The sequence below is a fragment of the Tiliqua scincoides genome, chromosome 10 (genome assembly GCF_035046505.1).
Source record: "Tiliqua scincoides isolate rTilSci1 chromosome 10, rTilSci1.hap2, whole genome shotgun sequence".
Taxonomy (NCBI): Eukaryota; Metazoa; Chordata; class Lepidosauria; order Squamata; family Scincidae; genus Tiliqua; species Tiliqua scincoides.
This window is the reverse complement of record NC_089830.1, coordinates 2,065,812-2,092,152: the sequence shown is the minus strand read 5'-3', so window position 1 is coordinate 2,092,152 and position 26,341 is coordinate 2,065,812. Positions and strand designations below refer to the sequence as shown.

General features: G+C 47.8%; 1 protein-coding gene across 1 annotated transcript in view; it reads left to right on the top strand.

Moving 5' to 3' along the window:
• Positions 1–26,341, top strand: part of CSMD2 (CUB and Sushi multiple domains 2) — a 594,109-nt gene that overhangs the window by 509,971 nt on the left and 57,797 nt on the right. The window contains exons 40-49 of the mRNA XM_066638160.1: positions 1,475–1,591; positions 3,050–3,259; positions 7,958–8,146; positions 11,735–11,912; positions 12,917–13,062; positions 15,834–15,914; positions 16,571–16,684; positions 18,357–18,545; positions 19,922–20,068; positions 25,272–25,460. Of these exons, the coding sequence (XP_066494257.1) occupies positions 1,475–1,591; positions 3,050–3,259; positions 7,958–8,146; positions 11,735–11,912; positions 12,917–13,062; positions 15,834–15,914; positions 16,571–16,684; positions 18,357–18,545; positions 19,922–20,068; positions 25,272–25,460 (1,560 nt within the window). The remainder of the gene's footprint in view (positions 1–1,474; positions 1,592–3,049; positions 3,260–7,957; positions 8,147–11,734; positions 11,913–12,916; positions 13,063–15,833; positions 15,915–16,570; positions 16,685–18,356; positions 18,546–19,921; positions 20,069–25,271; positions 25,461–26,341) is intronic.

The following is a 26,341-nucleotide window of genomic DNA, read 5'->3' as shown; positions in this document are numbered from 1 at the left end:
TTGGTGCATAAATATGCATCTGAGTCTCAATCTGTTGGCTGTAGATCTCAAATGAAAAATTGCCTTTGACATCCTTTCTCCCCCATCTCCTTTCTACAGAATCTAAACTGGAGACTTGCAAATATTTTGTGTCACATTTAGAAAGGTTAAGTAATAGAACTTTGGTGAAATGGGACAGGGTCCCCTACATGGCAGGCGCTCTCTCTCTCTCTCTCTCTCTCTCTCTCTCTCTCTCTCTCTCTCTCTCTCTCTGTGTGTGTGTGTGTGTGTGTGGTTGTCTTCTTCAACCCAGATGTGTTCTTTTTAAATAATTGAGGAGGAGTTCCATTTAAGCAAACATCAAGAGGGCGGGAAGGCGTGGGGGTTAGGGAATAGCACCGTCAGCAGAAAAAAGAATGCACATAATGAGCTTTTAAATGGGAATCTCTGCGCTGTCAGTGTCAGCATGGATTAAACGCACAGGCTTGCCTGTTCCATTTTTGACGGTACATATGGGACCTGCCATTATGCCTGGAGACTAAGGGCCCAATCCTATCCAATTTTCCAGGGCCTGTGCAGCGGTGCCAACGGGGCGTGCACTGCATCCTTTGGTGGGGTGTCGGTCTCAAAGGCCTCCTCAAGGTAACAGTTGTTCCCTTACCCCCGGGCTGCATTGCAGCTGCACCGGTGCTGAAACGTTGGATAGGATTGGGCCCTAAGAGGCCGGGACAGGGAGGAAAGTGGACTTGAAAGATTTAGGAATGGGAAGGAGGATAGATGTTTGGAATCTGAGCTTTGGAGGGCAGCATTCAGACTGCAGGGGGAACACTGTGAATGCAAAACATAAATAAAACACCCTACAGCTTGAAAAAGAAAAAAGCAGGATGTCATGACAGGGCTGGCCCAAGGCTCCTGGCATGTAAGGTTTCATGCCAAGTGCTGCTGCCCCTTGCCCAGTGGCACTCCAGCTGTCGTCGTCCCCCGTGCCTCCTCCACTCTCTCAGTTTGATAAGGAAGAGGGGAATGGTGCAGAAGAGAAAGTGTGGAAAAGTGAAGAGAGGTGGGCGACACTCTAGCCATCATTCTCTCCTCTCTTCCACACTTCCTCTTTCTCTCCTTTCCCCTCTTCCGTTTTTGAATCCAGGAAGCCGGAGGAGGACTTGGGCAGTGGGCATCCAATTGCAGCCTGGTGAGTGGGTTGGCCCTGCTTCACAGAGAAAGGTTGCACTTCCCGAGGCATCTTTCAGATTGCAGTCAGACCTCAAATTGCAGGCAGCGGAATCTCATTTTTACATGGCTCCCTTCAGGAAAGGTGAAATGCATCTTTCTGAAAGTGAACTCTGTACAGTTTTGCTTGTGTTTGGGACTATCCTGGCTAATGGTAACTGCAGCTCACTGTCCAGTTTCAGGACAAACAGCAAGTCAGAGTTCAAGAGATGATGGTTTATTTTTTCTCCTTTTTATTACCTGTTCTGTGTCTCCTTTCATTCAACAGCTCAGTGCGGTGGGACCATGGAAGAGATGGAAGGGGTCATCCTGAGTCCTGGCTTCCCAGGAAACTACCCTAGCAACAGTGACTGTACCTGGAGGATATCCCTTCCAGTGGGGTTTGGTAAGAGATCCAGTGTGGCTGTTTCCATCTTGACACGAGCTATTCCAAATGTATACACCTTTTCACAGTGAAGGTGCCAATAAGAGTGTTCCTCTTTTGGTCCAGGAAGGGCAGGTGCATTCAGATAAAGACCGCAGTAGGGACGAAGGGTCAGTGATGAACCCAAAAAAAAGAAGCATGACTGCCTTTTGATGATGAATTGTGTAATGCCGCCTGTTTCAGTGTGACAGCCCTGCAGCAGTTTGTGCAGACAAAATAACGCGAGCTCCTAAACCCTTGGATCGTTATTCTTCAACTTTGGGGTTGTGACCCCAGTGGGGTCGCAAGGCCTCAGTTGTGGGATCTTTGCAATTTACAGGAATGAGAAAAGGTTGAAGACCACTGGACTAGAGCACCACCAGGTAAAGGAGGAGGCATCTGGTGTACCCCTTCAGGGACCAGGAGACTGTATCCCAGCCCTGCTCAGGTTCTTAGCAGTTGTGCTAAAATAGCTTCCACTAGAGCCAGGCTTGACGATAACTTTTTTCTGCTCTCTCTAATAAGAATATTGGTTACAGTGAACAGTACTGGGAGGGTGTAACGGGGCGGGGAGTGTAAGGGAACAGAGGCAGGGAGTGGGCAGATACGGCAGTCTGAGGTGCTGCTCCCAGAGGCTGGTCAACTTTACATGGTAAAATTTTACACATGCAGCAGAATGAGATGTTAGGATGGACTATATACCACTTAAGGCTACTGGTGGAGATGCCAATTTTATTTCAAAGACTTCTTTAGCCAACAGGTTGCATTAACACAGCATAAAACCACATGTGTAAAACACTGCAAAAAAAAAAACAACACAAAAGAGCAGGACATAGAACTTATGTTTTAAACAATGGACCTGGAGCATCAACAAGCTCATTGCCTACGTGAGACCAGTGTGCTTGTCGAATCTTAATTGTCCTGTAAAAAGCCAATGATGGGATCAAGTGAATCTACTCCAGAAGTATGTTCCATAGTTTGGGTGCTACCAGCCAAACACGCCCTGCCTCTTGCGCCCACTGACCAGACATTGGATGGTGGTGGGTGAGAAAGCCGGGCTGCAGCTGTTAATCACACTTTTGAATGAAAAGAACTCCCTGTAAGGAGAAATCTAGCAGAGCTGGGGCTGGATGCCTCCTTGACATGTTAGTTTTCTCCTTGAGGGTGCATATCTTCTGTGGGAAAGCATTCAAAAGTGGTATCGTCTTCCTGTGGTCTGAAGTGATGCATTCTATCCTACCCCCTCATTCCCAGATGTGTAGACCCAGCCAGAACATGCTTCCAGTGTTAGTTCTGAAAAAGAGTGTGCTTCTGTGTTCAGAAAATTAGAAAATGCAGCTTTAGTGCCTTTAGGATTCTGCAGATGAAAATGCCAGCTGCCATCTGATTCCTGGCTTGATTGTATTCATCTGACTTCCTTTTGCCCCCCTCGATATGCAGGTGCTCACATCCAGTTCTTGAACTTCTCCACCGAGCCAAATCACGACTTTGTCGAAATCCGCAACGGGCCATATGACACCAGCAACGTCATCAGCCGGTTCAGCGGGGCCGACCTGCCCGGCTCCCTCCTCTCCACGTCTCACGAGACCACTGTGTACTTCCACAGTGACCACTCCCAGAACAAGCCTGGCTTTAAGGTGGAATACCAAGGTAAGGTGAAGGCAGTGGGTGCCACGACACATGAGCTGCCACTCTCCTTCTGAGGTCATACCTGGAAGATCTAATCCAAGTTGACTGTGAACGGGTTTACATGAGAGCCAGGACGTGTTCACCTTCCCAGTAGCATCAAGTTACTTCCCAATAGTACAGTGGGCCCCCAATATCCATGCCCCCCACGGTTACCAATTTCTGCAGATAATAGAATACACATAGAGGCCTTCTTTAAAAAAAACTGGAAGTGTGTTTCAGAAGGGTCTGGCAGGCCTTCTGAAGCACAGGAAGGTCATGAGTGGCCTCATAAGAACATAAGAACAGCCCCGCTGGATCAGGCCCTAGGCCCATCTAGTCCACCTTCCTGTATCTCACAGCGGCCCACCAAATGCCCCAGGGAGCACACCAGATAACAAGAGACCTGCAAGGCTTCCTGGGAATTATAGTTAAGAACATAAGAACAGCCCCACTGGATCAGGCCACAGGCCCATCTAGTCCAGCTTCCTGTATCTCACAGCGGCCCACCAAATGCCCCAGGGAGCCCACCAGATAACAAGAGACCTGCAAGGCTTCCTAGGAATTATAGTTAAGAACATAAGAACAGCCCCACTGGATCAGGCCATAGGTCCATCTAGTCCAGCTTCCTGCATCTCACAGCGGCCCACCAAATGCCCCAGGGAGCACACCAGATAACAAGAGACCTCATCCTGGTGCCCTCCCTTGCATCTGACATAGCCCATTTCTAAAATCAGGAGGTTGCGCATACACATCATGGCTTGTAACCCGTAATGGATTTTTCCTCCAGAAACTTGTCCAATCCCCTTTTAAAGGCATCCAGGCCAGATGCCGTCATCCAGGCCAGATGTGCCGTCAGATGCACATCCTGTAGCAAGGAGTTCCACAGACCAACCACATGCCTCCCCATGCCTCAGAAAATCTCTTGAACTCAGTGATGTCTGGGATCTCTTCTGAGGCTCTCCAGCGCAGGCCTGCAATCCACATTCAGTCAAATCCGCAGATCGCAAACCCACAGTTGAGGAGAGCTGACTGTATTTTCCTAGAGGGCCACTACACTTAACCCAGGAATTCAACCTGACCTGAATTTCTGAAGCTCCCTAGCTGTTGCAGAACATCAAAAGAGTTTATTTCATCAAGCAGTCTTTTGCCTTGGAGTTCTCTGGCTGCTTCTCATCCTAATCCCAAGGAAGGAGTGCTTTGCAGCCTGCAAGTTCTTAAGCTCATGATCAATGGTGTAGCTAGAGAGGGTGCAAAGCGCTACGTTTTGCGGGGAGCCTCACCATGGCGTGTAAGCAGCCCCTCCTCTTCGGAGCCATGATGGCTGGTGGGAACAAAACATACACTTGGTTCCGAAAGGGGGCGAGGGGCCGCTTGCACACTGCAGTGAACCTCCCTGCAAAACTTAGTGCATTGCAACCCCCCCAAGCTATGCCACTGCTCACGATTCTTTCTGGAGAGCTATCCATGTACCTGGCATGTATAGGGCGAGAAGCATAAAATGGTTTTTTTGTTGTATCATTGCTGCTTTATTTCCCCCATTTTGCTAATATTTCAAAGCGTACTCACGGTGGGAATTGCAGCGAGGCTAAAAAGCAGCCTGAAAATAGCTTTTTCAAAAAGGAATCTTGGTTCAAAGGGACCTACAATCTAATTTTTGCCAGTGGGGAGCAGGGAGAGGAACAAGAAAGTCAAAGGTAACCAAGGATGAATGTGAGCTAATGAGCCTCTTAGGAAAGGCTAAAGTCTTTGAGGCTTTTCAGTTCAGAGGGGTAAAAAAAAAAAAATGACAGCGAAGGGGGAACACAATAAAGGTTTATGAAATTATGCAGCATGTGGAGAAATTAGACAGGCATTTTTATCCCTCTGTCAAAAGTTGGGATATCTATCTATCTATCTATCTATCTATCTATCTATCTATCTATCTATCTATCTATCTGGGTGGGTGGGTGGGTGGGTGGGTGGGTGGCAGGGTGGCACGAGGCCAAATCCAGAGCTGGAGTCCCTGAGGCAGTTCATGGCTGAACACAGTCACGTTCTGGCAACTCCTGCGACGCCACTGGAACCAACCGTATTGGCCTCTGCCTTTCCATTGGACCATTTCAGCGACATGGAGAGGGGGGATTTGCTGCATGGGTAACAGCCTATCCTCCATACCTACTTTACCCAGGCTTCGCGCACTGGAGAGGACACTCTGTTCCAGAACCACCGTTCAGAGCGTGACACCATAGTCTTCCGAGACTGAAGGATGCCAACAATAGATAGATAGATAGATAGATAGATAGATAGATAGATAGATAGATAGATAGATAGATAGATAGATAGATAGATGTTCTCTTATGTTCTTGTATGTAAAATTATGCAGGGGATGGATAGAGTGGGTGGAATGATGATCTTTTACCTCTCCCACAACACCAGTAACAGGAGACAGCCACTCAAATTGAGTTTCAAGACAGTTAGGACAGACAAAAGAAAACCTTTCTTTACCCAGCATGTCATTAGTCTGTGGAACTCCTTGCCACAGGATGTGGTGATGGCACCTGGCCTAGATGCCTTGAAAAGGGGATTGGACAGATTTCTGGAGGAAAAGCCCATCACAGGTTACAAGCCAGGGATGAGTATATGAACCTCCTGGTTTTAGAAGTAGGTTACCTCAGAATGCCAGATGCAAGGGAGTGGCAACACGATACAGGTCTCTTGTTGCCATGTGTGCTGCCTGAGGTATCTGGTGGACCACTGTGAGATGCATGAAGCTGGACTAGATGGGCCTGATCCAGCGGGGCTGCCCTTATGCTACTGCAAGGTGTGGTGTTTGCTCTGGTGTCAATGGCTTTAAAAGGAGATGTGGCTGATTTGTGGTGGAGGAGTCACTTTTCTCCAAAGTTATTTGCTATGGTTGCTAAAGAGGACCTCTGTCTTCAGGGTCTGTGCCAGTTGCTGAGATCAGAGAGAGGAGCCCAACCTTCACTCTCCCATTTATGGGCTTTCACAGACACCTGGTTGGTGATTTTTGGCAGGGGAGTGACCCCCTCCTTGCATCACACACAAGGAAACATGGTTAAGAATGAAGCCATGTCTTTTTCTGCTGCTTCTTCCAAAATTGCATTGAACCTGTGGGGCAGTGATGGTGCAGCTGCCCCCATTGTCATGTCACCACAGTGGATCCATGAACATTCTTTGCCAGGGGATGTTCAATGTTCGGTCTTGATCTTTCCTTGGTGTGTTTATTTTATGTGTCCTGGGGCAGGCCGTAAGATCAGAAGAAAAGCACAGGGAGGCAGGGCGTAACCCTTTCCTGTTCTGGCCTCCTTTCAACCCTGTCGCCCTTCCCAAACTGCTTTTTCATCTACAACACGGGTGCCCAAACTCCGGCCCTGGGGCCACATGCAGCCCTTCAAGCTTCTCAATGTGGCCCTCAGGGAGCCCCCAGTCTCCAAAGAGCCTTTGGCCCTCCAGAGATTTGTTGGAGCCCACTCTGGCCCGATGCAACTGCTCTCAGCGTTAGAGCGACTGTTTGACCTCCTGCATGAGCTGTGGGATGAGGGCTCCCTCCACTGCTTGCTGTTTCATGTCTGTGATGCAGCAGAGGCAGCAAAGGAAAGGCCAGCCTTGCTTTGTGCAAGGCCTTCTATAGACCTTGAGCTATTGCAAGACCTTCATTTATTCATATAAGTTCATCTTTAATATATTCATTTATGTAAACTTAAGCAAATTTATTCAAATGTTAAATGTAAATTAATTCTTCCCCCCCCTCCCGGCCCCTGACACAGTGTCAGAGAGATGATGTGGCCCTCCAGCCAAAAACTTTGGACACCCCTGATGTACAAAAAGGGGAAAGACAAAGGGCACAACACTAACCAACTTTCCAGCACTGGCGTAGCTGTGCCAGTGGGGCATGTGCTGCATCCTGCAGTTGGGGGGGGGGCAGTTTTGGAGGCCTCCTCAAGGTAAGGCAATGTTTTTCCCTTACCTTGGAGTTGCATTGCCCTTATGTCAGTGCTGGAAAATTGGTTAGGGTTGCGGTCAGAGATGTTTCTCTCACCCCACAGGTCAAAAAGCAACTTGGGGAGGGCAATCTTAAACCAGAACGGGGCAAAAGGATTAAGCAGTCTCGCTCCATGCAGCCAATTTTCTCTCTGATACTGCTTCCCCCAGGAAGCTTCAGGTTAAGATTTGGTTGTGTTTATTGTTCCTGCTTCATCTCGCTTGTCGGTGGTGCTCCTTTAATTGTTTTTGCATTCGTCGTTTTACTGTTTTTAGTAGATTGTGAGCCTCTTTGACCATGTGAAGGAAAACAGAGTCTATACATTCTCATGATGAATAATTACATTTTAAAAAAATGGAAGCAAACTACAGAATCTACACAGCATGTCTGTTAGTCTGAGCCTCTGTCTCACCCCAGCCTTCTCTAACAGATGAAAGGGAAGGATTCTGCTTTAGAATTTGTGGTTTACTCTTTATCCCCCAGTGTTTGCTAGGAGAAAAGAACTTGCTGGTTGTGTAATAGAGGAGAACAGCACAAGATCTCACATTCAGCTGCTCTGAAAAGCAGGGAATATCCCTGTCTGTTGGAGGGAGAAAAGGGAGGAGAGCATCTGTAGGCAAAATAAAGACATTATGAAAGGATCTTAAAAAATGGTTGAACATGACTTATGCTATCTGTTGTCTTCCTTGATTTTTCAGCTTATGAGCTCCAGGAGTGCCCCGACCCCGAACCTTTTGCCAATGGAATTGTAAGAGGAGCCGGATACAGTGTGGGCCAGTCCATCTCCTTTGAGTGCCTGCCTGGCTATCACTTGATTGGCCACCCAGTCCTCACCTGTCAGCATGGAACCAATAGGAACTGGGACCACCCCTTGCCGAGGTGTGAAGGTAAGGGCTTATTGCGTCGTATCTTGGAAAGACAGATGTTTAAGTGGACTGAAAGAAAGAAAGAAAGAAAGAAAGAAAGAAAGAAAGAAAGAAAGAAAGAAAGAAAGAAAGAAAGAAAGAAAGAAAGAAAGAAAGAACCAGTCTGCAGACTGGTACTGAATGTGTAGGGTAATGTGTACTGTTGGAGGGAGAAAAGGGAGGAGAGCATCTGTAGGCAAAATAAAGACATTATGAAAGGATCTTAAAAAATGGTTGAACATGACTTATGCTATCTGTTGACTTATGCTTATGTTGACATGACTTATGCTATCTCCTACCAATGTGTACTAATGTGTAAGGTAGAATGTGTACTGAATGTGTGAAGGTAAGGGCTTATTGCATTGTATCTTAGAAAGACAAATGTTTGAGTGGACAGAAAGAGAGAGAAAGAAAGAAAGAAAGAACCAGTCTGCAGACTGGTACTGAATGTGTAGAGGCGGCGGGGGCGCATGCCTAACTGGCAAGGATTGGGTAGCATTTGACCCCAGGAAAGGGCAAATTGAAGCCATTTGTAACCTTGTTTCAGAAGGATGTTCATGTCATTGTGATGGAAAGAGAAGCAGGCTTTAGATCAGTGATCTTCAGGAGTAGCAAGCCTATTTTTTGCACGTGGTAGATTTCATTACGTTTGTCTATTATCATTTCCCCCACCTGCCCTCTTTTGGTATACACACTTCTCAGCAGCTCTCCACAGTAACGTAGCTGGGTGGGGGACAAACCAGTAAGCGCTGCAAGTGCTGCAACTTGTCATGTAAGTGGCCCCTCCCGCGCGGCGTCGGAGCCATTCTGGGCAGCAAAGACAACACACAAGAGATGCCGTTTGGTGTGGCTAGTGCCCTGCATGTTGCTGTCTCTGACAGCAAGTGGAAGGGGCTGTTGCAATGCCGCCAGTACTTACCATTTTGCCCACCCCTCTGGCTACACTACTGGCTCTCCAACTGCCCATCACTCCCATAGGCCTCCCAGTCATTGCTTAACACTCATCCTCATTTTCAGAGCCTGCGGCCTGAGGTATGACTGTCGGTCCCTGGCTTGGCTCCTTGAGTTGTGGAAGTAGCCTTCACTTCCTGGTATTTCTCTTCTCCTTCCTCTGCCAGCGCAATTAGCTGGATCAGAATGACGTTTTATTGTCCTAAGCAAGATTTTGCCTGTTCGCATTTAAACAAACCATCAAAAGTCAGAACTTAATGCCAAGCCGGGGAATAAATAAGGAGGAGGAAAATGGAGGTTTGATCATCTCCTTGCTCTGTGTCTTTAACATCCACCTCGCTGTGCCTGAGTAAGTCTAATGATGGATGCCACGCTGCTCCCCTCGCTGAGAGATGGCCTTTGCAACAATCATGCCTCAGGATTTGAGGAAGAGTTGTCAGTGAGCACTTCCTCTTTGCAGCACAAAGCAGCTGCCGCGATTCAGGAGCACTGCTGACTTTCTGTCCTGCAAGCTCCGTGTTCTGTGGATGATCTTTTGATTAATGAATCTCATATATCGGTGCTTTTTCAGATAGTGCTCCAGGGTTCTTGGGAGAGTACAGGAGTTCCTTGATGAGCAGATCAGTCGTGGCAGGTCAGCTTCCTTGAAAGACGGCTGAACCTCCACGACTGATCTTCCCCTGCAACTTGCAGCCTGTCTCCAGAGGAGGCGTTCTGGGCTCTTGTTTCGTGCAAGAGGTCTAATCCATGCCCTACATAAAACCGTCTTGCAGTCACCCCAAAGGTGCTTCCCAAAACCAGCTTGCAACACGCAAGTGTTCTGTGGCAAAGCAAGTCAGCATGGAAAAGATTTCCTGAGCATATTAAGTTTGAACGCTGCAGCCTGTCGTTACATACCAAAGGGCACAATCCTAACCAGGTCTACTCAGAAGGAAGTCCTATTTTGTTCAATGGGGCTTAGTCTCAGGAAAGTGTGGTTAGGATTGCGGCCATAGTTGTGTAAAAACCAAGCCCCAAAACAGGATTTCTTGAGATCACACTTACTCCTGGTATGAACTAATTATTTAATTTTTATTTTATTTATTTACTTTATTTATACCCCGCCTTTCTCCCCAAAGGGACCCAATTAGGGTGGTTTTTAGCAAGCCACCCTCTGGAGAATAATGCTTGCTTGATTGTTGTAAAGACAACATCAAAGTCAACATTCTGGGAAGCACTTTACACACTGTAAAAATGCTATACAAATGCTGTATCAATATTAATTGATGTTTTATACTAGTGGATCCTAAACCTTTTAGCACCTGAACTCACTTTTAAAAAATGACACACTATCGGAACCCACCTAGCTTTACAAGGTTTTAAAAAAAATGTTTCACCTTACCAGCTCTCAGGCCTCTGTTTTTATCCTTTCTGCTACGGTGGCGAGCATTTGTTGAGCTCCAGATTCATCAAATCAGGACCGTTCTTGTGGCCTTGTGAATAAATGCACACAAGTGACTCAGTTTTGCTTTCTGTACAGCTCAATACATATGTAAGTTTGGAAGGAGACTACACCTTCAAGTGTTTTTTAGGACCTGTGTTCATTGGATTGGAACCATTCTGGTGGTGTTGCATTTCTCTGCTTGTCACCTACTCCTGAGTAAACACACAGTGTGGCTCAGTTTCACTTTACATAGGGCTCAATGCATTTTCCTTGTCGACTATCAGCTTGTCATGACCCACGAACAATCAGGCTGCGATCCACAGTTTGGGAAACACTGTTCTATGGTGTTTTTAGTGTGCAAGTCCTTTATGGCAGGCTTGTCCGTAACATTGTGAGTTTATTTATATGACATGTGAGTTTATTCTCCTACAGTGGTGTTCCAAACCCTTCTTAGAAATCTCATTTGTCTACCCCAAGTTTCTTTGGCTTCACCGGAAAACATTCAAATGTTCAATCTTAGGAGAGATGCTGAAATTGGTCTTCTGAAATTGGTCTTACTGCAGTCTCTCCTGCAAGACTGTTTCTGCTGTTGTCCAAGGCTGTTTCTGCACGGCCTTTACCTTGCCACTGTGGCTGCTCTTGTTTGTCTGTTGGCTGAAGGCTGGCTGGGAGACCTCAGAAGGTTCCTGGCCTCAGTTTCACTTTACATGGTCTCAGTGCATTTTCCGTGTGGGCTATCAGCTTGTCAGTTTCACAACCCTTCCCTGTAGTCTGAAATTAAACTCTCGCATCTTCTCCCTGCAGTGAGGTGCTCAAGCACCCCCTGCAAGAAGAGATGCGCAATTTGGAGTTCAGTATTGGCAACCTTCAGTCTCGAAAGACTATGGTATCGCGCTCTGAAAGGTGGTTCTGACACAGCGTCTAGTGTGGCTGAAAAGGCCAATCCGGGAGTGACAATCCCTTCCAGCCTAGGATTGGGTCCTTAGGGTTTTGCTAAGAAAATTAGCATCGGCGCTTTCTGCTTCTCCAAAAAACTTTCAAGACGCTCTTGGTTTGCAAACTTAAAAGATGGTGGTGGATGATGGGGAACTTGATGAAGAAAAATGTAGCAAATCTGGTCAGAGCAACCCTGGTTTGGACAACGTTGGCGCACCTTTCTTGATCTTCCTTTGCTTCCTTTGCTGTCCATCACACAGTCCCCTGTGGAGGTAACATCACCGCCCACAATGGCACCATCTACTCCCCTGGTTTTCCCAACCAGTACCCCAATTCTCAGGACTGCGTGTGGCTCATCATGGTGTCTTCTGGCTATGGCATTTACCTCAACTTCACCTTGCTGCAGACAGAACCATACAATGACTTCATCACAATTTGGTAAGTAGGATATGAGAGACCCATCTGGGCTACCCAATTGCCCTGCCTGGGGGTGGGGGTGGGAGAACAGGAGCCAGAAACTCCATACTGGACATAAAGGTACCATAGCCTCATGTACCTAATCAGATTTATAGCCCAATCCCAACTTGTGCTGGAGCAGGCAGACCAGCAGGCCTGCACTGTTTCCAGCGCAAGTTTGGGGCTGGAAGCAGCGTAGCCTGAGGCCAGAGGAGTTGTTTCCCCTTATCCTGTGTAGAGCTGCAGCGGTCCCAATGGGTCTACTTGAATCTGCACCACCTGACAAGGTGGCGTAAATCCGAGCAGCCCACAGCAGCGCCATGCTGTCTGGGAACAGGGTCAGAATCTGGCATAACCACCGAATCCTGACCCCACTTCCTGCTTCCCACCAGCCTGCCTCGGGAATGCTGAGCTCAGCCGATGCAACTCACCTTTGCTCCGAGGCCTGTGTCAGCGTGGGGAGGCTGGCACATGTCCGTGCACCGGCCTGTCTCCCCTCGAAGTGGCTCAAAAGCGCCTTACGGCACTATTGCAACACTCAGCGAACTTGCACTGGCCCAAGTAGGGTTTGGGATTACACCCTTTAGTTGTGTGCTGTTATCTCTAGAATCCATCAGGATGGGAGTCTTGTATTAGTCACATGGCTGTGGTGAGTCTCCTTGCAGAACTTAGTGCTTTGCTTCCCACCCAGCTAGACTACTGGGAGAACCTAAAGGTTTTATTTAGCAACAAGCTCCTCCACGTGAAAGACAGCAATTCTGGGGGCTGGCATTGAATTGACTCTGCAGTGCCACCTGACTCTCTGTGCCAGGGTTCTGGTCTGTGATCCCACCCATTCCAGCTTTGAAAATGCATGCAGTCCTGTGCTCCGAGCACACAGGGACCCAGCATCTGATCCACAGGACTCCAGGCTCAGCCCCCCCCCCACACACACATACACACACCTGACAGCGTTTTGAGAAGTTTTTCCTCTCTTTGCTCTCTAGGGATGGGCCTCAACAGACGGCCCCACAGCTGGGTGTCTTCACAGGAAACTCTGCTAAGAAAGCCACCCAAAGCACTTCCAACCAGGTGCTCCTGAAATTCTACAGCGATGCAGCGAACGGAGGATTTTTTGCCATCTATTTCTATGGTCTGTATAACAGGTTTGCTTAATTAGTGAGTGTGTTTGTGAGCACTGTGTGTGTCTGTGTTTGTAAAACAAAGTTTCAATTCAGGTACTCTGAATACCAAAGGTTCTATAGCGGTGGTTCTCAAACATTTTAGCTCTGGGATCCACTTTTTAGAATGACAAGACCCACCAAGAGATCCACCAGAAGTGACGTCATTAACCTGGAAGTGATGTCATGGCTGGAAGTGACATCATCAATTTAGGCTTCAAACCTAAGCTGAGATCAGAGACAGGTCTCATTACACAGCACGCTCATGCTGTTATTTTGCATAGCTCGAAATTCAAACATTCCAACTTGGAAGTCAAAGCAGAAGGCAGGCTTGGATCCTTCTCCAACTACACAACCTTCCCCCCTTTCCAGCATCACACCTATTCAGGGCAAAGCACCAGGCTTCTCTCCCACTTGAAGCCTGCCCTACCCAGCAGCTCCACACCTTGTACTGTATTTTCAGTGGCAACTGAGCTAGGTGCTACACGACCCACCTAAAATTGACTTGTGGCCCACAGTTTGCAAAACGCTGTTCTGTAACACACCCCAAAACACCAAGCAAAGTATTGCATATCTATTCATTGTACACATTAACTAGGCATGTCATAGAGCAGTCTTCCACATTAACACATTAACTGCACATTAACAGTACACACGTTAACACATTAACTACACATTAACACATTAACTACACATAAACAGTAGTAAACATTAACTAGGCATGTCATAGAGCAGTCTTCCTTGTGGAAGAGACATTTAAGAGGCAAAGCTCAAACACATGCCAAAGTTTAAGGTATTTTTCTGTTGAAAATAGAAACCTTTTGTTCTGATCTAAGTGCCATTCAGATTTGTCATGTTGTAACATCCATAGTGTTAAATTAACCTTGTTTCATGTCTGCAGAATCCTGGTGTTCATAAAAGCACTTCAAGGCATGCAGTTTTAAGTACAAGTAATTTTTGTTATTAATAATACAGTACAAATAATCTTTAATATTTAATCATACATAGTGGAATATTTCTTTAATCTTTTTCCTTTTATTTCAGTGAGAATTACCTACTCCATAGAATTCTTAAGAACAGCATACAGGGCTGAAGCACACACTATGCTTTCATCATATTTTTCCACATTTCCAGAGTCTTAGTTGGAGGTCTTCGGAATTCTGGGACTGACATAAGGTTTATATGCAATCCTAACTTGCGCTGGAACAGGCAGGCCAGCAGACCTGCACTGTATCCAGCTCAAGGTTTGCATGCTTAGCGGCTTAGCCTGGGGCAGAAGGAATCACTTTCCCTTACCCTGGGGAGAGCCACTGCAGCCCGAATTGGGCTATTTGGATCTGCGTCACCTCTGGAGGTGGCACAAATCCGAGCAGCCTGGGAGGCTTCCGACAGATTCCTGGGAATGGGGTTAGGATCTAGCATAACTGCTGGATCCTGGCCCCACCTACCACTCCCCTCCCACCCGCCCTCAAGAACGCCTGGTCTAGGACCAAGAACCTCTAGGACCAAGAACGCATGGTCCTAGAGGTGCACAAACCTTGCACCCAGGTCCTAGAGGTGTATGAACCTTTGCCCCATTCACAAAGCGCTAGGTCCACTGCTGTTTTCTGTGTGTGTGTGTACGCGCGTGTAATATCAAACTTAACTATGGTCCTAAAACTGAGCTTCCAGGCAACCTACCAGAAATTGTAATGTTTTACATTAAATAAATTGCTCTTTACTTCAACACAATTTAAATATTAACCCACCATTGATCTCACCCTGCTTGGCAAATTCTTATGATTGAAGAGGACCCACATCTAAGCAGAGGGGCCAGATGTTCGGCAATGACATCATCACCAAACATCTCAGTTGGAGGCAGCTGTGTGGAACTTGACTTAAGTCCTTTTTCCCCACACTATTTTCTTGCCAAAATGGGCACCCTTAAGTGATTATTTCACTCTGAAACAGGCACTTTTGGAGGGGGGGGGGAAGAGTGTGGAATTAAAAGGTTGTAATGGAAATGCACAAGAGGAGATAGGGTGTGGTGTCAACACTGGCCCCTTGCTGTGTCAGACAAGCATGGAGTTAACACCAGGGCCATGGATGGCAGTGAGTGTACTGTACAGCTGGAGCCACTTGAAAGCAATAGGGCCCTCAGGGATAAAAGCAGCACTTGCAGGAAGGAAAAGGGTGTAGGTAGTAGTAGGAAGGAAGGAAGGATACTGAACTGAAGGATTAATGGACTGAGGAACTAATGGTTGATGGACTAACTGACCAAAGGACAGACTTTGGAGACACTGGAGATTGGTGTGTGGCTGCTACACCCAAGGCCTGCTAAGGACCAAAGTGTTGTTGTTGGGCCTGGAGAATCTGCTTCAGGAGAGAGGAGGAAAGAGGACCTCTGCAGGTTGAACAGGCTAGCTACCCTGGTGGTGGGGTCCAGCAGTGCTACAGTGCACAACTGGGGCCATTGTTGGGGAACAAAGGGGGGCTAATTAGCTTAAAGTGGGTATAGGTTCTCTAGGTGAAGCTTGGACTGAGAATTTGGCAAAACAGAGGTTAATTGCCTCCATGCAGTTGCCACTTGCAGGTGAAGTCTAGTCTCTGACAATATGACGACACACTTAAGGTCATGCATAATCTAGCCCTGACTTCCCCGTTTTTTCTTGATGCTAAGATTTCTTGCTATCAACCTAAACATTCAATCCACATGGTTAGCAAGTTGATTGCTCTACTTGTTCCTTCCCCTTTTCTTTCTCAGCCTATCAGCTTTCTCGGTGCCAACCTCCAACAATGGTTCCCAATGCCGAAATCATCACTGAGAATGAGGATTTCAACATAGGTACGTACTGCCTGATGGTCTCCTCTCCGGAATTTTTTGCACTCCAACATTTGGTGCAATACATAAAACGATTGCCTTTCCTCAATCGCCCTACTGCTCCCTCCTTCCGGTGTACCTGTGGTATTAATTTTCTACCTGCAAGGATTTCTGACGTAGCATTTAGGAATGAGCAGCCATGCAGGGTGAGGGGAAATTGGGTCAGGGCTGCAGCTTTGGCAGTCTTTTCCCTGTGCCATTATCGGATTTGAATTCTCTCCCCTAAGGCTCCCCACCAAAATCTACCCATGCACTTCCTCCTAAGAAGCAAATGACTGCTGGTAGGAGGGAGGGATTTTACGCAGGACAGCAGTGTATGATAGGAAGGTTTACGGCTCCCCACCTGCAATCTCAGGCTGCAATCCTATCCACACTTTCCTGGAAGTAAGCCCCACTGACTATAATGAGGCTTACTTCTGAGTAGACATACATAGGATTGGGCTCTCAGTCCTGTTTCCCACCTTTTCCTTGCTATTAAGTTTTTAAAAACACACAAGATTTTAATCCCTACATCATCACATCTAGTTGGGCTCTGAAACAGGATCTCTGCTGAGCCTCAGTAAAGTTTGGTCCTTTCTGCTGTTGAAACCACCAACTGTCCTCTTTGGCCCTTGTCTCAGGTGACGTCATCAGGTACCGCTGTCTTCCTGGCTACACCTTGGTTGGAAATGAAATTCTGACCTGCAGGCTGGGATCCCACCTCCAGTTTGAAGGGCCTCCTCCGACCTGTGAAGGTAAGTGTGCCTGTGCCTGTGTCTGGGTGGGGCGGGGGGTGTTCTAGCGCACCGAGGCCCTCGTGGAAAAGTGCAGCAGAACCGACAGTAGGCGAAAACAGCATTCCACCTGCCTCCCATGCTTGGATTTGATGGAGGGAAAGGTCCTCAGTGGTTTTGACCATCAGGGCCAGCCATAGGAGCTGAAGGGCCCAATGAAAATAATTTTGCAGGCCTCCCCGGCCCCCATGCCCCTCCCAACTCACCAGAATGAGTGGCAGTGGTGAGGTACCCCGCAGCGGCATCACCCCCAACTGACTCAGGAAGGTGCGATTTCAAACCAGTTGCAGGCAGGGGCAGGCAGGTGGGAGCTGCCTCTGTCAGGGCTTCTACATTTCTCTCTCTCTGTCTGTATGTGTGTGTGTTAGTGAGTGTGCTAGTTTAGCTGGAGAAGGGAAGTCGGGGAGGAAGATCCTAAGGCTTTGCGAAAATGTCCCACTCCCCCATTTCCCAGCCCAGTTCACTGGGGGACATTTCAACCATTTCGGGGGGTGGGAGGTAAAACTAACAGATGAAGCTTCTAGCTGACTGCTGCCGTGTTGGCCCCCAGAATAAAATGATGGGCATAAAGTCATTCAGGAATATTGGGGGTGGGGGGAGTGGCGGCCCACATCAGTGGCTTGCACCTAATTTAAAAGCAAAGAGACACAGATGGAGATCCGTCAGAATCTGCAGACATGATGTATTTATTACTTTCAGGTGGAATATTAAGGGCCATTACAGATTCAAGTCAAAACAGCCCTGCTAACCTCTGTTTATTGATTTATAATTTATCGCTAAGCCCTTCCTGTCAACTCAAGGAAAGTAGTAATTATATTAGAAAACAAAAAATACAAAATTCCAATTAAAATTCCATTCCGAGACTTCGGAGCAAGCGCTTAAAACTGACCTGTTGGCCTGGTTGAGCCCCAGAAAGGCCAGCCTGAATAGAAAGGTCTCTTCTGCATTCACAAGCAGTTTACGTCTGAGTACCAGATGGTGGGAACAAAGAAGTAGTAATGGCCGTACTTTTGTGTCCTGCCTGAGAGCTTCTAGAAGCATATCTGGCTGGTTCTGTTGGAAACAGAATGCTCAGGAGCCCTGATCCAGGAAAGGGCAATGTTGTGGTATTAGATGCTTCAAAAAGCTGTTTGAGGGTTGGCATCATCTGAAAGGAGGGTGGGCTTTTTGGCACGGGAATCTAACCTTTAAGAAGGTTAGTCTGTGAATTTTCTCCGTGTTTAAGTGTAGCACAGGGCCAATATTGTTAAGGGAACGTGCACTAGCATAGCTAAGGGGAAGCCAGAGGGTACTACACCTGAGAGGATGTCAAAAGATCTCCTGGATGCGACTAGAAGTGCCTTCTGGTTGTATCCAGAGGGTGTCCTGAGGCACGGGGCAGCCATGTGTGGCTTCCCTGAGCCTCAGAAAATCCTTTTGGAGGCCTCCAGATGACCTTCTAAGGCCCAGGAGGTCGGGTATGGGGGGTTTCCAGAAATGTAGGTGCTCGATGCCCTAGCTATGCCAACTGAGAACATGCTCAGTTGGTGCAGGAGAGTTGAGTGAGACCTTGGAGAGGAGCAGTTTCTATTCCTCTTTCTCTCTAGCACCGACAGAATAATGCATCGGGTCTTGCTTTCTTTGTGATGTCCAGTCCAGTGCCCTTTGAATGAGGTCCGCACAGACTCCACCGGGGTAATCCTGAGTCCAACCTTCACAGGCAGCGAACCCCACTTCCTGACTTGCTCGTGGGTGATCAAAGTGGAGCCAGAATACAATATCTCCCTCACCATGGAGTATTTCTTGAGTGAAAAGCAGTACGACGAATTTGGGATCTTCGATGGTGAGTCGCTCTGACGGGGTTGGGAGGTTGGGTGCTCTTATGGCACAGGGTGGGCAAGGAGGGAGAGAAGGCTTTGAAATTATGAATGGAATTCTGAATGGACTCTCTCAAGTCCATTCTCTGAAGCGGGGAAAAAATGAGAGAGAACCCATTAAAAAAAAAATATTGCTATGTGGAGCTGCCCATTGCAAACAAATGCCAGAAAGCTCAGGACAGAGAAAATGAACTGTCTCTTCATGCTGTGCTAGTTAACTTATGGCTTTAACTTATATGGGTTTTGGCGGAAAAAAGCATTTGGCTAATTCGTGGAGGAGGAGAAATCTACTCAATGGCGTCACTAAAGACTGCATCCCCCGATGCAGGAGGCCAGCACATCATCCCCATGATCGACCCCCATCCCATGCAATGGGTGGGTCAGTGCCCCAGGTGGTGAGCATGTACCCGTCACCCTATTGTTTTTGTTGTGTTTTGTTTTTTTTTGCTATAATTTTGATAGATTAGAGATATTTCAACACAGTTTGTGTCATGGCATTCTGCGTGAAATTATGCATCGATTGATCTATAACAGGGGTGTCCAAACCCCGGCCCGGGGGCCACTTGCAGCCCTCGAGGCCTCTCAATGCAGCCCTCAGGGAGCCCCCAGTCTCCAATGAGCCTCTGGCCCTCCGGAGAGTTGTTGAAGCCCACATTGGCCCAACGCAACTTCTTTCAGCGTAAGGGCAACTGTTTGACCTCTCGTGTGAGCTGTGGGATGAGAGCTCCCTCCACTGCTTGCTCTTTCACATCTGTGATGCAGCAGTGGCAGCAAAGGAAAGGCCAGCCTTGCTTTGTGCAAGGCCTTTTATAGGCATTGAGCTATTGCAAGGCCCTCATTCATTCATATAAGTTCATCTTTAATATATTCATTTGTGTAAACTTACGTAAATTTATTCAAATTTTAAATGTAAATTAATTCTTTTTTCCCCCGGCCCCTGACACAGTGTCAGAGAGCTGATGTGGCCCTCGTGCCAAAAACTTTGGGCACCCCTGATCTATAACATGACGGTATTATTTGAAAAAGCCAAGTTTTAAAAAATTTTGGCAAGTAATGGTGTCACACACACACACACCCATGCACATCATCCCACACCCCTCTTGCAATGCCACTTAATTTACTAATGGCTGTTAGCCACAATTTGCTCAATGGAGGGCATTCATGTTCAGATATCTTGTACCACTGAAGAACAGGTTCTGGAGACCAACAAGAGTTGTTGCTTTTGTGCTCTACCGGTGAGCTTGCAAAGGCACCTGTCTGTCACCGGTTGGAGACAGAGTGCTGGGCTCAGATGGTCCAGAAGGTCTTCTCTCTTATGCTGTGTGTCTGATCTTTCCTAAAGGCCCGACAGGCCACAGTCCACTGCTGCTGTCCCTAACTGGAAATTACTCCTCTCCATTAACTGCAACCAGCACTGGGAACAGAGTCTATCTCCACTGGTCCTCAGACCACACCTACAGCAGGAAGGGCTTCAGGATCCGCTACTCAGGTCAGTGCGTAGCAGGGAGCAGAAAGAAGACCTGTGGCATAAAGCAGTCTGACTTGAGCTGAGAAGTTGATGCTCTCTTCTTTGAGCAATACGTGGATAAAGCTATTGTATCCCCCAACTCATGTTTCCTCTGCTTGTGAAATGGTTTGAACCGTACTTAATTTGGAGTTGTGTTGCTCTTGCTCTTCCTGTTCCAATTAATTTTGTGGTACCTTAGTTTGAGGGAGCAGTGAGACTACACTCTAAATGCAGCCTTTCTAATCTACCATAGAGATTGTGTGCATCATGCAGTTAATTAATTCCAGATTAACTAATCTGGAATTTTCAATCAGCAACATCCCGGGGGGTGGGGGAGAGTCCAGGTGCAAATGCTCACAGTTGGCACAGATGGGATGGCGACAGTGTCCCTCAGCTGTTCCACCCCGAGGACCATCTACACCCGCTGCCTCCCCACTCAGAGGTGTTCTGAGGTCCGGAGAGGCCACGCACAGTCTCCCTGACCCTCAGAAGGTCTTCTGAGGCCTCTGGAGGGCCTTAAAACGCAACTTCCTGTTTTCAGAGGAACGGTGGGAAGAATTGGAAAAGGAAGAAGGGACACAACGGAAGAGGAGGTGTGAAGGAGTGATGGGCAAGTGTCAGATTTCCTCTTCCACTCCTGGACCCTTCATCCTTTTCCAATCCAGGAGTGAAAGGGGTAGAGAAGGTAACGTGCACAGACAGATGTAGGCACCTTCTGCAAATCTGCTGCCCGGGGCAACAGGCTCCTTTGTCCTGATGGATGGGCCGGCCCAGAAAGGCATCTCCATTTTTATTGGCAACCTTCAGTCTCGAAAGACTCTGGTATCGCGCTCTGAAAGGTGGTTCTGGCACAGCGTCTAGTGTGGCTGAAAAGGCCGATTCGGGAGTGACAATCCCTTCCACACTGGGAGCAAGTGCAGTCTGTCCCTGGCCTGTCTCCCTGGCTATGGGCCTTCCTTCTTTGCCTCTTAGCCTCAGACTGTTGGCCAAGTGTCTCTTCAAACTGGGAAAGGCCATGCTGCACAGCCTGCCTCCAAGCGGGCCGCTCAGAGGCCAGGGTTTCCCACTTGTTGAGGTCCACTCCTAAGGCTTTCAGATCCCTCTTGCAGATGTCCTTGTATTGCAGCTGTGGTCTACCTGTAGGGCGCTTTCCTTGCACGAGTTCTCCATAGAGGAGATCCTTTGGGATCCGGCCATCATCCATTCTCACGACATGACCGAGCCAACGCAGGCGTTTCTGTTTCAGCAGTGCATACATGCTAGGGATTCCAGCACGTTCCAGGACTGTGTTGTTAGGAACTTTGTCCTGCCAGGTGATGCCGAGAATGCACCGGAGGCAGCGCATGTGGAAAGCGTTCAGTTTCCTCTCCTGTTGTGAGCGGAGAGTGAAACGGAGGATGCAGGGGGGAGGGGCAGAGAGGGCATTGTGGGTACCTGGAAATTGGAGAGAGAGCTGTGCATCTCCGTTTAGATTATTGCAAACAAGAACATTTGGGAGAAAAAAGAACCTTGCAGGTTATCAGAGTTACAGCACCTGAGAATCCAGACAAAAGAGCCCTCTCACATCATGCTCATTGATGCAGCAAGAATCCACACAGTCAGATTCTGGGAAACCACAACTGTAGCTGTGTGAATTATCTTCTTGACTGTGGGATCAGGCCATCAGAGGGGGAAAAAAACTCTACTAATTTGATAAAACTCGGAGATGGAAGAATGGAAACAGAGCCCTTTGTGACTGGATGACGTCCGTCCATTGTCTTTGGGAGCAAAGGGGCCTGCCTCATGAATACAGGCTTCGCAGCTGAGGGAGCATTTGGTCTTTTGTGAAAGTCTGTTTTGTAAAGGAACTCAGTGATGAGATCGACGTGCTGAATCTTTTTTAATGATTTAGAGAATGTTTCATTTTGTTTTTGTACTCAATTTATGTTTCTAGCATAGGGTGTTATCCCCATACAGATGGAAGCTTAAAAGGTTGGACAGTTTGTTTCACCAGCCTGGTGGTGGTTTTCTGGACAAAACCAGCTGACAGTATTTATATATTTATGTTATAATACTGATTTATATTCCGTTCCGGAATATATTCCGGAAATGGAAAAGGTGCAAAAGAGAGCGACTAAGCTGATTACGGGGCTGGGGCACCTTCCTTATGAGGAAAGGCTACGGCGTTTGGGCCTCTTCAGCCTAGAAAAGAGGCACCTGAGGGGGGACATGATTGAGACATACAAAATTATGCAGGGGATGGACAGAGTGGATAGGGAGATGCTCTTTACACTTTCACATAACACCAGAACCAGGGGACATCCACTCAAATTGAGTGTTGGGCGGGTTAGGACAGACAAAAGAAAATATTTCTTTACTCAGCATGTGGTCGGTCTGTGGAACTCCTTGCCACAGGATGTGGTGATGGCGTCTAGCCTGGACACCTTTAAAAGGGGATTGGACAAGTTTCTGGAGGAAAAATCCATTAACGGGTACAAGCCATGATGTGTATGCACAACCTCCTGATTTTAGAAATGGGCTATGCCAGATGCTAGGGAGGGCACCAGGATGAGGTCTCTTGTTATCTGGTGTGCTCCCTGGGGCATTTGGTGGGCCGCTGTGAGATACAGAAAGCTGGACTAGATGGGCCTATGGCCTGATCCAGTGGGGCTGTTCTTATGTTCTTATGTTCTTAAATACTTGTAGAAGTTTGGAAACCACTGCTGCAATCGGTTTGCTGCCTGGTGCTCTCTCATTAGCACCCCAATTATTTCCTAAAAGCAGCCTAGCCTCAGTGCTGCAGTCCCACCCGCATATCACAAGCAGCTATGAGATGACATCTGAGCAGTTTCTGTTTTGTTTTTGCTCCTTTGTCTTGTGAAAATAGTGACAAATAATCTATTAAGAAAGGAAAAAAAGGATTGTATTTCCCAGAAGGGCAGGACTTGCTAGTTCCACCATTATCACATTCAAAGGGGGCCGTTTTATACCGGTCGTGGTTTAATATGAACTTTAATTACTCCGTCTGTATAAAAAGCAATTACCAAGCGTTTGGCAAAGAGTTCCTTAAAATTCAGCAACCCATTTTTGGAACGTTGCAAGTTTTAATTACTTAATGAAAAGCAATCAAACTCAGGACAGGGACACGTATAAATGTGTCATAAATAAGTTAATGCTGTTATTCTGTAGATGAATGGATTAATATTTAATTGGCAGAAATGATGTGCCGGTTGCATTGTGGAGCGAACAACAGTGGCTCTGTTTCTGTTGTGGGTTTCTTTTTTGTTTTCCGGCTGCCATTTGCAGTCCCAAATAGGGAAGGATGCCTTAAAGACTCGGGAAATGGGAGAAAAGTTACAAAAAAGTGAGATACGGGGCGCAATCCTAAGGCACCCTTGGGCCGGCGCAGGTTCCTTGCACCAGCCCAGGAGGGTCACAAACATGCCATAAGGCATGTATGCACCTCCTTGGGATGTGCGCCGGCTCATGGAAGCTGAATCCAGCCTCTGTGCTGACCTCAACAGAGAGCCTTGCGTCAGCCAAGCTTGGCTGATGCAAGGCTCTGGGGATGGCAGAGATGAGGCGGGAAGGAGGTGTTCTGGGGCAGGGGGAAGGCAGGTGGAGGGCAATCCCGGGGGCAGGCAGACAGGGAGCGGGAGTTTGGGCTGAGATCCGGCAGTTATGCTGGACCCCAATCCCATTCCCTGAACAGCGTGAAGCAATTTCAAGCTACTCCGCCCTCCTCAGACTTATGCCAACTCTATCGGTGGCGCAAGCCTGAGGCTTATCCGGGGGTAAGGGGAAGAGTTTGGTGCTCTGGATACAGCACAGACCTCCTGGCCTGCCTGTTCCATTGCAAGATAGGATTGCTCTGTAAGAGGCCAATGCGATCCAGCATTCCAGAGCGAATGTAATGTAGTGTCTCCAATGGAGGAGGGCAGTCACATTGGACTGAAGGTAAGGGCTTCTCCTGAAGGTAAGGGCTGCATTGCAGCTGCATCGGTGTTGGAAAGTTGGATAGAATTTGGCCTTAAAAGCCCCAAGTTTTAAAAAGCGAGGGCGTGAGGTGGGCTGTGAGCGCCAGTTTTGCAAACACTTTTGATCCCCTGCACCTCTAGTTGAAAGGAACTCAGGTAGCAAGGCTGAGAAAGATGCTGTGTGTCAGAGTGATGACCGGATCAGCCATGGTCTGACTCACTGTGAGGCTGAGAAGCAGTGGGGCTGCAATCTGAAGTCACCACCTGAGACAGGCCAGCCCAGTTTTCCTCTCCATGAACCACCCCTGAAGATTAATGCGGGCTTATTTTCATTGTGTGTTTGCGGGACAGATTGCAGCAAGCTGTAAGTGCTCAATCGCACGTTTAGCCATAGTAGCCGTGCGTCCCACCATCATCTCGATGAGCGCAATAAAGAGAGCTCGTGTTACGCGAGTGGCTCTGAAACTGATCAATAATGTGAAGCGCTTTGAACACTCAGAATCAAATGAGTAGAGAAAGAAATACGAGCCCTCAGTGCGATTTGCTACGCAAAAGGCTTTTGTTATGCAAAAGGCAAAATTCGCGAAAGGCTTTTGTTATGCAAAAGGCAAAATTCGCGAAAAGCTATGGCGTTTGGGCCTCTTCAGCCTAAAAAAGAGGTGCCTGAGGGGGGACATGATTGAGACATACAAAATTATGCAGGGGATGGACAGAGTGGATAGAGAGATGCTCTTTGCACTCTCGCATAACACCAGAACCAGGGGACATCCACTCAAATTGAGTGTTGGGAGAGTTAGAACAGACAAGAGAAAATATTTCTTTACTCAGCGTGTGGTTGGTCTGTGGAACTCCTTGCCACAGGATGTGGTGATGGCGTCTGGCCTGGACGCCTTTAAAAGGGGATTGGACAAGTTTCTGGAGGAAAAATCCATTACGGGGTACAAGCCATGATGCGTATGCGCAACCTCCTGATTTTAGAAATGGGCTATGTCAGAATGCCAGATGCAGGGGAGGGCACCAGGATGCAAGTCTCTTGTTATCTGGTGTGCTCCCTGGGGCATTTGGTGGTCTGTTGTGAGTTGCAGGAAGCTGGACTAGATGGGCCTCTGGCCTGATCCAGTGGGGCTGTTTTTATGTTCTTATGATTAGAAAGAGCAGTTCTGTTTGTGCACAGTCTTTTGCAGATGGTGTCACGCTTTTGACCTGGGTGTTTTCCCCCCCTTGTCCAGCTCCCTATTGCAGCCTGCCTCCATCTCCTCTCCACGGCTCCATCCTCAGCCACAGCGGCCTGCAGCCGGGAAGCTCCATCCGGTTTGCCTGCAATGCCGGCTACCGTCTCATCGGCCACAGTGTCGGCACGTGCGCAAGGCACCCCCAGGGGTACTACCATTGGAACGAGGCCGTTCCTTTATGCCAAGGTAGGCGAGAGTCGAACTACGAGGCGGATGTGTAATGACCATGATTTACTTAAATCTCACCCTGCCACGGAGACTCAAAGTAGGCAACAGTAGGGTGGGAGTTACATTACAGCGGTTTTTCAAGCAGTGTACCCTGGGAGTTTGGAACTCAGAGGCTGGAAACCGCTGAAAAATTGTTTCTAGGGCAATTGTCTATAATAATGAACTGTCTGTCCCCCCCATTAGCTGTGCCTGCAGACCATTTGTTACTACAGCCGGTAATGTGGAAGAGTCTCCTGTAAGTTGGAATTGACATCACAAGAGGCAAATGCAGCACGTGCCCTGCTGGCACAGCTATGCCAGTGCTGGCAAGTGGGTTGGGATTGTGCCCTAAGTGGGGTAGAAGTGACGTGTTTTGAGGGAAGCGGCTGAACTGGGCAGTACAGGTAGTGCCCCATACAGGCTGGGCCTTGTATCCATAGATCTTGTACCTGTGGATTTATTTATCCGCTGATTTGGTTATCTGCCAATTCCTCTCCCCCCCCCCCCGCATCCATTAGTGTTTTTTAAAAGCTTACTGGTGAAATATTTCCTGCTTAACTTCCTGCTACTATTCCATCTAGTTTTGTGTGTTGGGCGGGTTAGGACAGACAAAAGAAAATATTTCTTTACTCAGCGTGTGGTCGGTCTGTGGAACTCCTTGCCACAGGATGTGGTGCTGGCGTCTAGCCTAGACGCCTTTAAAAGGGGACTGGACAAGTTTCTGGAGGAAAAATCCATTACGGGGTACAAGCCATGATATGTATGCGCAACCTCCTGATTTTAGAAATGGGTTATGTCAGAATGCCAGATGCAAGGGAGGGCACCAGGATGCAGGTCTCTTGTTATCTGGTGTGCTCCCT